This window comes from Musa acuminata, chromosome BXJ3-4 (genome assembly GCF_036884655.1).
Source record: "Musa acuminata AAA Group cultivar baxijiao chromosome BXJ3-4, Cavendish_Baxijiao_AAA, whole genome shotgun sequence".
Classification (NCBI taxonomy): domain Eukaryota; kingdom Viridiplantae; phylum Streptophyta; class Magnoliopsida; order Zingiberales; family Musaceae; genus Musa; species Musa acuminata.
Window position 1 is genome coordinate 7,704,711 of NC_088352.1, and position 13,375 is coordinate 7,718,085.

At 41.3% G+C, this 13,375-nt stretch overlaps 2 protein-coding genes across 4 annotated transcripts; one reads left to right on the top strand and one right to left on the bottom strand.

The window, feature by feature from the left end:
* Positions 1–5,176: 5,176 nt before the first annotated feature.
* LOC135582943 (ADP-ribosylation factor 1-like) lies at positions 5,177–9,002 on the top strand. 3 transcript variants are annotated; one of them, XM_065148445.1, is made up of 7 exons: positions 5,177–5,289; positions 5,540–5,698; positions 6,655–6,725; positions 6,826–6,945; positions 7,631–7,749; positions 8,347–8,428; positions 8,703–9,002. In XM_065148445.1, exons 2-7 carry the CDS (start codon positions 5,551–5,553, stop codon positions 8,706–8,708), a joined length of 546 nt encoding a protein of 181 aa, XP_065004517.1. In that variant the 5' UTR covers positions 5,177–5,289; positions 5,540–5,550; the 3' UTR covers positions 8,709–9,002. The 3 variants fall into 3 exon arrangements, with proteins under 3 accessions (XP_065004517.1, XP_065004515.1, XP_065004516.1); XM_065148443.1 differs by having other exon boundaries at positions 5,220–5,377; XM_065148444.1 differs by having other exon boundaries at positions 5,221–5,319.
* A 174-nt stretch (positions 9,003–9,176) lies between these two features.
* Positions 9,177–13,226, bottom strand: LOC103981087 (F-box protein SKIP24). Its single transcript, XM_009397688.3, has 5 exons — positions 12,903–13,226; positions 12,655–12,828; positions 10,988–11,150; positions 10,767–10,899; positions 9,177–9,829 (listed from the first exon to the last, which is right to left on the bottom strand). The coding sequence occupies exons 1-5, from the start codon at positions 13,127–13,129 to the stop codon at positions 9,765–9,767; spliced, it is 762 nt and encodes a 253-aa protein (XP_009395963.2). The 5' UTR covers positions 13,130–13,226; the 3' UTR covers positions 9,177–9,764.
* Between the last annotated feature and the right edge of the window lie 149 nt (positions 13,227–13,375).

Below are 13,375 nucleotides of genomic sequence, written 5' to 3' on the forward strand. Positions count from 1 at the left end.
CTACCCCATCCATCCGTTGGGACGCTACGAGGAGGAGCAGATATCTTATGCACACGTGCCCTCTGATTCCGTACCACCACGTAGGACCTCAAGCAGAAGTATAACGACGGATCACGCAAGCGTGGGACCCATCTTTCGTGGAAATAACCTATGCGGATATTTCTTTGGGGTTAATCTTCATAACATGATTGTTATAACGTATACGATCAGATTATCTCGCAAAGCTGTGTCGTAAACAGTCATCAGTTTACATAATGATACAACGGTGTTCGGACCAGTAACATACGGAAGCACCGAAATCGATCACACTTAACATGGACGGCAATGGAGAACCAAAGCGAAGGAGGTTCTTGCATCACCAAGAACACCAACTCTTGTGCACACAGCATTCAGACACAGAAGACGCACACACAGCGCAATACACGAGATAGATTACTAGCGTTCCGTTGTACTAAAAAAATATTCATTAAGCTTTTGATTGACCGAGCATGAAGAGCTCTGTCAACGCCCATGCATACATGACAGGTTCCATACATATCTGTAGCCACCTGCTTGTGTGGCTGCCATACACTCCATGAAAAGCGGCATTGGGCTCTCCTTAATTTGCAACGCAAGGATGATGGATGTGTACATAACGATACAGGAAGACTGGGCTCTCTCTCTTCTCTTTCGTCAATCTTGATTTCTCATGCGGTACAGTTCTTGAGAGCTAATCGGAGCAGACGAACGAAGCCTTGTACATCGTAGTAACTGAACTCGATGGCTTCCGTCATGGAGCGGAACCCCTCGGCGCTTGATGAGTTGTCTTTGGCGGCCGACTCCAAGGCGCGATGACATTTGGTGGTTGCATCCATCGCAGCTTCCGCATGCTCTGCCTGCAAATTAAACATCGAATCCAAAATGTTACATGGATCAAAGCTACGAGAATAATAAAGTCTTTGCGGAACGGTGGTGGTTTTACTTACAGCATCCACGAGCTTACGCAGCTTAGATGCAGACTTTAGAGTCTTGTCTGCGACGACATCCAATCGCCTCTTCTTGTTTTGAGGTTCACATCCATCACCTGCAGTTGTAAGCAGATAACACCGTTAACCAAGCCAGAGGAATTGATTTAATGGGAAGAGCTAATTAACCAAGTTGTCAAGAGATATATTCATGTGTGATGAGAGATTAAAAAAATTAATCTCATATTAATAAATTGGTGTTTGACTGACTCGATATATGTTAATCCAGATTAGTCTGACTCACCACCTATCGTTATGAGTAAGTAAGGGAGACATAATTAAGTTTACAGACAAAGTTAGTCACAACATAATTAAGAATGTTAGAAGATATTCATGTGCGAAAAAGAAGACTAAGAGAATGGTCCCATATTGATATATACGAAGGGAATAGGATGATATATATTGGAGTTAGCCCATAATTTATTGACTTATATTTTGGATTGAATGTTTGACTCACTTTGGAAGTAGGAAACATTTAGAACCGAACGGCAGAAACAAATGATGGTGATAATATTACCTGCAGCAGGTGGAAGATTTGACCGAAGAAGCATAAGGATTCTGAAGTGGGTCACCTCCACACATTTGTATGCAAGAGCAGCAACTTTGACGTTTGCACACCGCTCACTCGTCGCAGCACAGTGCCTGCATGAGAAGCATAGCATTGCATATTTCACGAATTTCACTATACACCACGGAAAAAGAATTCATGCAGTAAACAATAGCAAAGTAGCCAAATGTTATGGACAAAACATACGCAAAAATTCTTGCTGCATCAGTAAACATTCCCACGGCGTCCTTTATTTCCAAGACTTGACTGCTGCAGCTCTGCAGTGTGCATGCTGCACTAAAAAATTTCAGTGCTGCCTCCATGTGTATCTCAGTGATCTCAGCTGGATCACAATCCTGCAACATCGATTAGATTATCAGAGCTATCCTCGATAATTAAGTACCAAGTAAATGTTTCAACCATCCACACTACAAACCTTTAATCTGGCAGCTGCTTTCAGCAAATTGCATGCCTCCTTAGTGCTACTGTCCGATGATGAGTTGTACTTTTCAAACTCTATTGCAAAACGTTCGGCAACAAAAATGTGTGCATTGAAAGGCTTTGCTGCTTTTCCACAAGATTTATGCGCCACTTTTTCGATTGATCTCGGCGTTGGATCGTTTGTAGCCACTTCTTTTATTGATCCTGACGTTGGATTTTTTGCACAAGTCGAGGGAACTTTGAGTGATCCAGGCATTGGATATTTTGCACAACATGAAGGATCCCTGAATGATTCTGGCGTTCCTTCTCGTACACAACTTGGCCGAGGAGCCATTGGTTTCCTTTCGAGAGTACTCGAGGGAGCTTTGAATGATCCCGACGCTGGGTGGTTTCTTGCACCACCGGAGGGAGGAGGCTTTGGATTTCTTTCGAGAGTAGTCGAGGGAAATGATTTCGGTATGGAGTTCTTTGCACGGCTCGAGGGAGCAGGCATTGCATTTCCTTCAGAACTCGAGGGAGTTGGGTTCTTTGCAAAACCGGAGGGAACCTCCGAGATAGGTTGCCTCTTGTACACGGGCAAGAAGGACCCGTATTCGCCCAACAACGGCACTGCATGTGAAACGAACAATCATGTTCAGATACAATAATGCAAACGGAGAAAAATAAAAAAAGTCAACCTTGTGAGTAAAACCCCATTGACTTGTTTGATGAGTCATGTTCGTAAGAATCGGATGGGGACAGAACAGCGACGAGAAAGTATTCGCATGATTGGGCGGTTGAAATTACAGAGATCGAACACACAGATCGGTTTTCAAGGATGAAACTAAAGACAAGAAGAAGGTTTTAGGTCTACAAGGCTCGTTCTTGAACCCTCGTTCTCCGATAACAAGTCTAGAAGGCTTGCATGGAGCTTATTGTTCATATACACACATGAAGTTCTGCACCAAGAGCTCTCCTTTTTTTTCTGGGTTTGAGAACGATCGCGAAATAGATGAAGCCGAAGAGAAGGAGGCGAGCAAGGAAACAAAGCAAGTAAATGTTCTTGATTCGCAAGAACGCGGGCGATAAAGATGACCCGACTCCGAGTTTCGCGTGGTTCAATCGAGCAGATAGATTGTTTGTTAATTAGGGTTCCTATAATCGAGCATGCATGTTTGAGGAGAAACAACATCTAAATTTAAAGCGATGGTTTCGACTCACCAGCATCGTCGTGCCAGAAAGCTTTGTTTAAGAAGAGCACCAATGTGTCCAACTTCTTTCGCTGCCAAGAAGAAGAAACAAAAACAGGACGAGGATGAGAAGAGAATAGGAGAAAGCAGCCCTGGTTTCCGTCCGACCCATAAATCTCAAATGCACTCAAGACCGACCGACCGACCGACCGACCGACGCCTTTCGGCGATCAAACCCTCGCATCAAGAAACGAAGGAAAAGATGGAGGTGGGAGACTCACAAATTCAGGCGGCTCTTCTTGATGATCGAACCCATTCTCCGTAGCAAGCCAACTCCAATCTTCCGCTGCTGGCTTCGGGATCTCCATCTGAGAGGAGGGCAGAGCTTTCGCCATTCCGAACGGGAAGAGAGAAGAGAGCGAGAGAGAGGAAGGGAGAGGAGAGAGAAAGAGGGAGAGAGAGTGTGTGTATGCCTTGAGAAACCACTGAAGCCTATAAATATGTAATCCCATTCGAAATGGGAAACCTCGGTATTGATGTCTTTATCTTACCGCATCTCCATCAGCACTGTCTTTAAAATCCAAGAAACAAAAATATAAAGCAAATATAAAAAAACGTGGTTTTTTTTTTTTTACCATGTATTGATTTTGGGTCGTTTTCAGGTTCGACGTGACTCGTTGCACCGAACCGGCCGGTCCATATATCGTGCATTTACAACAACGACGCTTGATGGGAGTTTCTTGATTAACGCGCCGATCTCACGCGGCAAAATCCCCTCCCCCTGTTCCGCGCGCCATTCGGCGGCGGTGGTCGCTGGGAGTCTGGCATTACCCTTTGCCGAGGTTTGGAAGGTTTCAAGCCCACCATCAGCTTCCCTTCAAGTTCCTAGCGGAGGAGCTCGTCGGCCTGAGCGCCTGCGTCGTCGGCGACGTGGACGCTGCGCCCCTACTCGCTCTTCCCCCGGCTCGGCGCACTTGTTTATAAAGGCGCCGCCTTCGCCGCCGTGGCCTGCGAACATCCTTGGGAGGACGGCGATCTCAGAAGGCTCGATCGCTTTGAGAGCGTGCATGGATCCGGCGGTTGAGATTGCCAACAAACCCCCGCCGTCTGGCCTTATGGCGTCGGTCTTCGAGGCTGACTGGGTTGCAGAAGGTGGTGTTCGAGCGGAAGGGAGAAGAGAAGAAGAGGTCGATCGAGAACAACGGGGTTTCAGCAGTTGCAGAGGTTGGCGACGCAGAGTTGCAGAGTGGTCGAGTAAGTCGCTGCTTGGTGCTTAGGAAGGAAGGGAGATCATAGGAAGCGTTTGAGGTATTTACTGTAGGAATGCTCAAATTAGGTTATCTTGATTTCCTATTATCTCGTTTCTCGTTGGCAATATGCAGCTCTTAGTATCTACGTGTTCTTAACGAGATCATCGAGAGTTGCTTTTTTTTTTTTGGTGTACTGTTTTCTTGATCTTCATCCTTTTATATTATTTTTTAAGTGGTCATTAATTCCTCCTTTATTGAGTAGAGAATAGCTCACAGTCCAAATAATTCTATTTCTAAATTTATGTGCGTATATTTCTAAAAGATTTTAATTCCATCTTTTACGGATTTAAAATAAAACTCTTTAACTATTAACATTTTTCTGTTAAATGATAATATGGGCAAAATGGTTCGAGTTTGAACCGTTCGTGAGAACCGCCGACTGGAATTGAAACTCTATCCACCTGTGTGCTTACAATATTCCTACCTGCTTGGTAATTGGTGGCCATCTGGGGTCCCACATCCTTCGCATGGCAGCAATGGTCCGCGGGTTAACGTAGCGTCGCGTATCTCATCGTCAGAACTTGGTCGAACCGGGTTGGATGTGACGGTCCCCGGTTTAATTAGAACGAGATCAGACGTACCACATTAATTGCACGGAGTGGGGACGGACCCTGTCACTAATTTCGACTTTTAGTGGGTCCCACGTGGGGCCGATCGAGCCGACAGGCCACGGTAGCGCCGTCGGTGTGCGTGGGTTAGACGCGGCCGCTGTCATCCCCTTCCCCCACTATAAAATGGTGACTGCTGAGGGAGCCCGCGGCCTCCGCTCTCGTCCTTCTCATCGAGAGGCGAGAAGCTTTCGCCTGAGAAATCGTTCGGTGGTTCTTCTCTCCTTTCCAATTCGACTGGTCCTCTTCCTTCTCGTGGATTTGATCGTTTCCAATTTGTATTCTCATCGATAATTTTGTGAGTGGTTTTGTCGCTGAACCCAACGATCACTCCTTTTGTTGCTTGATTTCATTTGCGGATTGGTTGTTTCGATTTAGGGTTTCATTGTCGATCCTTCGGATTGTTTTAGATATGTATGTTTGTGTGTCTTTTGATCTGTGTGGGTTGTATCTTCATCAGCGGTGAACAAGATGGGGCTCACCTTTACGAGGTTATTTAGCCGGCTTTTCTCGAAGAAGGAGATGAGGATCTTGATGGTCGGGCTTGATGCGGCTGGTAAAACGACGATCTTGTACAAGCTCAAGCTCGGAGAAATAGTCACTACCATCCCCACTATAGGTCAGCACATATTTTCTTCCTTTCCAAATCCGATCTTGTGTTCTCTGTATTAGTTGAAAGCACTTGTTTTTGGGGAATCGTTTTAAGGAAAACGCACTCGTTCTACGATGAAGCATGCATTTCTTCCCTCCCTTAAATCCATATATTGCGAATTGTGGAATGTTATTATTATGCCGGTTGCGTGTTGGTCCCTTTATGTGACAGCAAGCTTAAGGCTTTCTGTTGGCTACTGACAAGCTGAAGTGAAACAAATGTTTTTCAGAGTTACGCTGGAGATCAATTTGATATTGTCCTTGCTATGTTCTGAAAGAAATATTGGTATCAATTGTTAAAACTGGTTTGTACTTCTTATATGATCCTTTAAATAATGAATTTTGTCATCTTCTCCATCTTCTTTTTTCCTTTCTAATTTTCTTGCTTTTAGTTCAAGTTCATCTGTTATATGAAAGGCAATAATCGTGCTGCTAAATTAAAAACATCCAGTGAACATAAAAAAATATAGTTTGAGGTATCTATTGAGACAACTTCAAATTTTCCAAGTGTCTTATTATTTTCTTTTTGACTAGTAAGGCTCAATCCGCACTTTAATGGCATCTTATGTATTCCAAACTTTATATGGCCCTTCCACATAAGAGTGGGGATGCAAATTAACATTACTCAAAATTTCCCTCCAATATTTTTAGGATGTATGACATGATTTTAGTAGAAGGATTTTTACATATTTTTGAAGCTATTAGTCTATATCTGTTAGAAATGGTTTAGGTTATTATTTATAGTTTGCATGAACCTTTCATTTGGTGGGTTTGACTTATTTATCTTCACAAGTTTTCAAGACAACAATTCAGTCGTGCAGGCAGATTCGTACTTTCTGGGGCTTTTTTTTCCAAATCGCACAATTTTTCTTAATTTTAAATGGTCTTCCTTGTGTTGTTATGTTATATGCTTCTTTAATTCAGGATTTAATGTGGAGACTGTAGAGTACAAGAACATTAGTTTCACCGTTTGGGATGTTGGTGGTCAAGATAAGGTAGGTAGATCTTATTTGTGCTAACGGGATGTGAAGATGTTGGAGGTTGTTTGTCACTTGCCATTGTTGATTTTACCAATTTGATGTTTTATTGCAACAGATCAGACCTCTATGGAGGCACTACTTCCAGAACACCCAGGGCCTTATTTTTGTTGTCGACAGCAATGACAGAGATCGTATTATTGAGGCAAGGGATGAACTGCATAGGATGCTAAATGAGGTGAGTTGATTTGGTTTGTTGATAACCATTATGATTCCTCTAATTCGGCATAGCTGAGCTGAATGACAATCAAGTACAGTCTGATAATTGAACATAATTGTGTTTTCATGCACATTTTTATGCTAGTGTATGTTCAACACTTAACTTTGACCAAAAATCCTCTATTTTATGTTTTTGTCCATTTGATTATGACCATAGTTAGTCAATAAAAGACCAAAAGGCAGAAGCAACTTAGGGTGATTGTCGGGTAACATTAAGGGTACAAAGGAAAGATGTTAGTTGGAATTGTTGAAGCATCAAGATCCAGAAAAATAATAATTACATAGTGGCAGGTGAGGATTGGAGAAGAATAGTGATCCTCTTCCATTTTGATGTTCAAATCTGTTGGGTTCAGCCCTTCAGCTGAAGTGTCCAGTTCCGACTGAATAGCTTTTTAGGATTGTTTTGCCAAGTGATGTTTGCTACAAGAAAAGAAAAAAAGAGAGAGAAACTTGCTTTCTCAATGTTTGCTGTTCCTTTGAGGTTTGGTTTCTTTTCATCAATTTCGTTGAAGATTAGGATCAATAGTTGCTTAGTGGAAACTAAAACATCAAATTGATGATGGTTTCTTTTTAAAATGTTTTTTCTAACTTAATTTTATGCTTAATTTGAATCTATTCACTGAATTTCTTTCGTTTTTATGCAGGACGAGTTACGTGATGCTGTGTTGCTTGTGTTTGCAAATAAACAAGATCTTCCAAATGCAATGAATGCAGCTGAAATTACAGATAAGCTTGGCCTCCATTCCCTGCGTCAACGACACTGGTATATCTCTTTCTCCCTAAGCAAAGATTTGTAGTCAAGACTGAGAAATTCCATGTTTTTCTTATAATAATTTTAAAATGTGTTGCATACCAATTACGGCCAAACATTTCGTGCAGCCATGTCATCTTTCTACTCTATTATCTTATTTTTCAAATCCCTTAAACCTCATTATTATTATTATCTCCAACTGACCTATTACTTCCTCTGCTAATAGCCAATAGTAACCAATCATCTAGTCTTTTATTTGGGAACAACTAACCATAACCAAATGCTCCATCTTCTTTAATTGTCTTCTTAAAATTATCAGATTCTTTGAAATTATAGGTGGACAGCAGGGCAGCTAGAAAAAATTTCTCTTGTTTTATCGCCAATTGTCCAACCTACATAAATCTGACTTAATTGTCATTGCTGTCTTCTCATCCCTGCAATTGCGACATGAATTTTATTTTTTTTGTTCTTCCTTATTGTTTTTGTTCTGTTTTTAATTCAACAGCAAAGCATGTTTATACAATTATACTTCATCTCTTCTTTTATAGGAGAAAGAGATTTTGGCTTGTGTTTAGCTCATTGACCAAGAAATGTGTGATATGTCTACAGGTACATACAGAGCACATGTGCTACATCTGGTGAAGGTTTGTACGAGGGACTGGATTGGCTCTCCAACAATATCGTCAGCAAGGTATGGATCTTTACTTATTTTTCTGTTTTTTCTTTTTTGAGAGTAGCAAGTCAATTTGGACCTGTTATCATTCGTTTTATGGTGGTTCATGCCATGGGAAGCGATAATGCTGCTTGAGCAGCAGTTACAGCCTAATAATGGAAGGCTTTCACCGGGTGAAACACACCCGCATTAAGTGCTTCTGTATAGCAATTTCAAATTTTGTGGCCATCATGAAGCTTTACATATTTATGATTGTGGATCAGCTAACTATTTTTTACTTTTCCATCCTGAGGCTTGAAACTTTTGACATGGTGGACTAAGCTTATTGGGACGGTGCTTTGTTTCTCCGATCCGCAACCAGTTGCTCATGGATCAATTATCTTGACATTAGTTGTCATCTCTTCTTGCTGTGGTTATCGGACTCGTGATAGTGGTCCTGGCATAATATGATCGTGCGATCAATTATCAACTTCTAGTTGTATTATGTGATGTTTTCAAGCATTATATTAATAGCATCTCCAGGTTGTTATTGGTAAATATGATGTAGTCATACCCAAACCTAACATATTTGAGACTGAGTTGTGTGGTTCAATCGGATTATAGCTCTGCCTTGTGATCTTTTGTCTCTGTTCGATTCTGTTCCTCATTGCCTTAACAGCACGACTTTGCTCTGCTTTACTGGGTTTTGTACTGAATCCTCTGCAACTGCATGCCTCACTTGCGATCAACAATATTGCAGGCATTGCAAAGCTGCTTGTCACAAGCATTTAGTTAAGAATTGGAACACCTGCTTCTTATTGCTTCACATATTCGTTACACCAAATGCACAAATACATATATTGAGAATAACTCGTCCTCATCAAACAATTTTACAGATAAGGTTAAAGATGCTGGACGATTGTATAGAATTCTGCCACAGATTTCACAAATGTTAATAATGATGTAATTTTTTTATACAAGGGATTAGAATTGCTCCTATTGAACTCAGATGGCACACTGCAGTATAATGATGTAGTTCTCAACCAAAAGCTTTTGCTCTTCATCAATTCCCATCAGACAGGCTAACCATTTATCGGCAAAGCTTTTTAATCTATCAAATGTGTCCTGAAATTTATCCATCAATGTTCAAGACCCTCACAGCAACATTGAGGACTAGGTTTTGCTGATTCTAGCAATCTGTTGGTCCACTCCTCTATAATAGCTTTACAGCACCCAGCTGCAACTTCGTAGCAGGCTTCCAGAATCTAGACGGACAGTAATCAAGCTGCGACTTCGTAGCAGATCTTGCGGGCAGGTTAGTACAACTCAAACTTGAAGAGGCCAACTGTGCGGTTCAATAGTTGTCCAAGCCAAGCTAAATGCTTTTGTTAGGGAGGCTCTCTACCCTTTCCTGCTCAACTGGACCATCACCATATTTCACTGCAGCAGTAAACAATTTTCTAATCAATAATGCACATGCTTCTTCAAGATAAAGGTGAAAACAACAAAGAAATGGTAGTAGACAATATTCATTTAGAATGGCTATTACAATCACAAGGAATATTTTATATTACCTTCACGTTCAATCAGGATTCTATAAATATTATCTATAAATAAATAAAGCTATCTGAAAATTTAATTTGTTAAACTAGTCTAACATTGGAATGCTACCTCTGTGTTCTGATTCAGGGAATCCAACTCCATGTATATGATAAGATTCACATATATTCTAAAAAAGTAAAAAATTAAAAAGAAAAAAATTTGCCATTGGAGACTTGAAATCCTCCACGATCAGCAATAAAGATCAATTGACACAAAACTTAAAAAAATCTCACCTCCCCATCCTAAAAAGCCAAATTGACAACATAAAAGAATCTAATATGAATAAGAGGATTGCGTTGAAAGATGCTTGGACTTTTTATTTTTGGCAAGCAGTCAGTGGAGAAGGCTGCATTTTTTTTTTAATGAGCAAAGGATAAATGGTGAATGCGAGATTCAAGCACTGGATCTTACGATAATATATTAGTCTTTAGTTGTCTAGCCAACCTAGCCAGCACCTTAGAAAATACATCGGATTCGATCCCTGAACATTATTGTCATGTTCTCGTATCCATCTAGTTAAAAAAATTACTTAATATTACTAGAAAACAAGACCACTTAATGTTACTAAAAGTTGTTCCCAGTTTATGGTTATCAGAAATATGTTACTCCCACTGATAAACCTTTTCTTGGGAAAGCCTCACCTCCATGATGTAATCCTTTCTCTTTAACTTATTTTTTTCTCTGTACTTGTTTTACAGTGTCAATAAAATAAGCTTGCTGTGCTGCAGTTTTACTTTCGAAAAAAATAAGCACATTCAAGAAAGAATGGTCTTACAGTCACTACTTTGCTTGAGCCTTTTTCGCTTGTTAGAATGTCTGATGGTCGAATCAAAATTACTTCTTAGGGGGTGATACTTCAGTGAAGTCAGTGCTTCATTGTACTCACTCAGCTTTTTCTTCTCCTCATTCTGTTAAATATATCAATAAAAACAGAATAAGGCTAAAGAGTTACAATGCTGTAACTGAAAAATGGTGACATGAAAAATAGAGTCATACATAGGCCTTGTTAAAAATAGCAATCTGTTGCTTACAAACTTTAATTTCCATCTTTAAAGCACCAAGGCGAGATTCAACTGGCACAGTGCATTGCTCAACTATCTGCTTTTGTCTCCCACGAACTACTTGTGGCTGCCATACATTTAGAGCAACAGATGCAGTCCTGAAAAAACCAACTCATCAAAGGTTTCCATAAACACATGCAATATTTGTAAGTTACAAACTTTCCAAATAACAATTCATCTTCAAAAGTTAATGATGCCTAATCTCCAGCCGTTTAGGTACCTTGAGATTTTAGGATGACTTTCAATTTCATATATCAGTCTTATTTTAAGAAAAAAAGATGATCCAGAAAATCAAATTTACAATAAAATACTTGCAATATCTAAAACAATCCTGATTTTGAGCAGAAACTTCATATGAACCATAAAAATGATGGGAAAAGAAGAGTACAATAACTTAACAGTCAGAATTACAAGAAACGTTTGAAAAAGTCATCCTATGATCCAAATAGATGACTTTGTTCTATTCTCTTGGACTACACTATTAGCAGCAAACAAGATTGTCAAAGGCACAAAGCACATCACCAAGGTCTTCCGGAGCCTATAGAAAATGCAAGGGCACATCCTGACAAAGCAATTTGAACACTTTTAGGATGATAAAGACTTAAAGATGAGATGCAACTACATCCACTGTCATTTTAACAATCCAAACAATAATTTGACTCACCTAAGGGAGCAATAACACAAATGTGATGAAGGGAAAAAAAATAAAAAGCAGCAAAGAGTGAAGAACATACGATCCTTTTTTTCATCCCATTCACCACAAGTACTCCTATGAGACACTCACAAGATCAAAGATATCACAAATAAAAGCCACTTCTCTTGGTCAATGAAGGATATAAACAAGAGAATTAACGGGCCACTCAAACATACTATTTGATTTTCGTGCTCTAGGTGCACCCTAAGCGGTCATTCATGAAGAATCATAAAAGGGCATTCATATGCCAATGCAATGTCCATATTCTTTCTCAGAGTAACTTTTAATAGATCTTTTCATAGCATCAACTCCTTTAACATACCACATACACATCACAACTTAAGTTCTAGTAACTATTCCCTACTATCAGCCAATTAATGCATAGATAATTGACTTGTAAGACCAAAATACCTTATCCAATGTAGCAAATAACCTATTCTTTACTAAGGAAAATTTCCCAAGCACCACAAACATAGCCAAGCAATGTATTCATGCCCATGTCTGAACCATGGCCCATAACATTACATGTTTCAGGTGATTATGAACTAAACTTATTGTGAACCACAAGGACCTAATTCACCTTAAAGGCTAAGAATCAAAGAAAGGAAAAGGGAACAAGAAAATAAAAAGACAAGATTCTGTAACCTCTGGTCACATGCAATTTCTGGCTTCATTGTTCTAAAGATGTTAAAATACAGTACATCCACTAAATTTTTACAAGATCTCATGCTACCCTCCACCTCAAGCAAATTGCTATTTTTAGCTAGAAGCAGTGGTTGAAATAATCAAATTAATTACCATGAAATAACATGAAAAATAAAGCAAAAAAAAAAAAAAAGTGATCACTGAACCAGAGAGAATTAGCAATTCAAAGAATAGCATGTTGATCGAGAAACCAGTTTGAGCACCTTGCTCTCTCCAAATCAGTTAACTCAGATACAGCGGCCTTCAGCCTCTTGCCCTCGCGTGCCAACGACGATTCCAACTCCTCCAGCCTCTTCCGTGAAGCAGCCACACGACTCTCCGCATAGAGCACCGCGCGCCTCGCGGCGGCGAGCTGCCTCGCCTTGTCCCTCTCGAACCTGCCGCGGATGCAATCCCACGTCAAGGCCCAGACCTAAGTAGCTCGTCCACGAGAAGAGGAAGGGGGGCGCACCTGATCCGGTAGAGGGATTTGACCGAAGTGGCCTTGTCGTGGGGCTCATGTCGGCCAGCGGGAAAGTCGAGGGCGAGAAGGGTGGCCCAGAGGGCCGGGTCCCGCGCGAGGCGGTTGAGGCGGCGGGAGGCGATGGCGAGGGCGCAGAGGTCGCGGTAGGTGAGGCGGCCGAAGGCAGTACCCATCTCCAGGATTAGGGTCCATATCTCGTCCGGAAGCACCGACATGATGCTCCTCCTCCTCCTCCTCTCCCCCTCACCACCTCCAAGAAGAAGAAGAAGAAGAAGAAGACGAAGGAAGAGGCGAAGGATCGAGATGGGGCGGAGGAGGCCGTGTCGAAGTCCCGTTTCGATGGACCCGGCCGGTGGGCCGGGTCGGGACAGATCGCGGTTGGGTTTGATAAACCGGCTAATGAGCCGGGTGCGGTCCGATCGGAGCCGCGTCTGATGACAGCGTTGTAGCGCACCCGATCC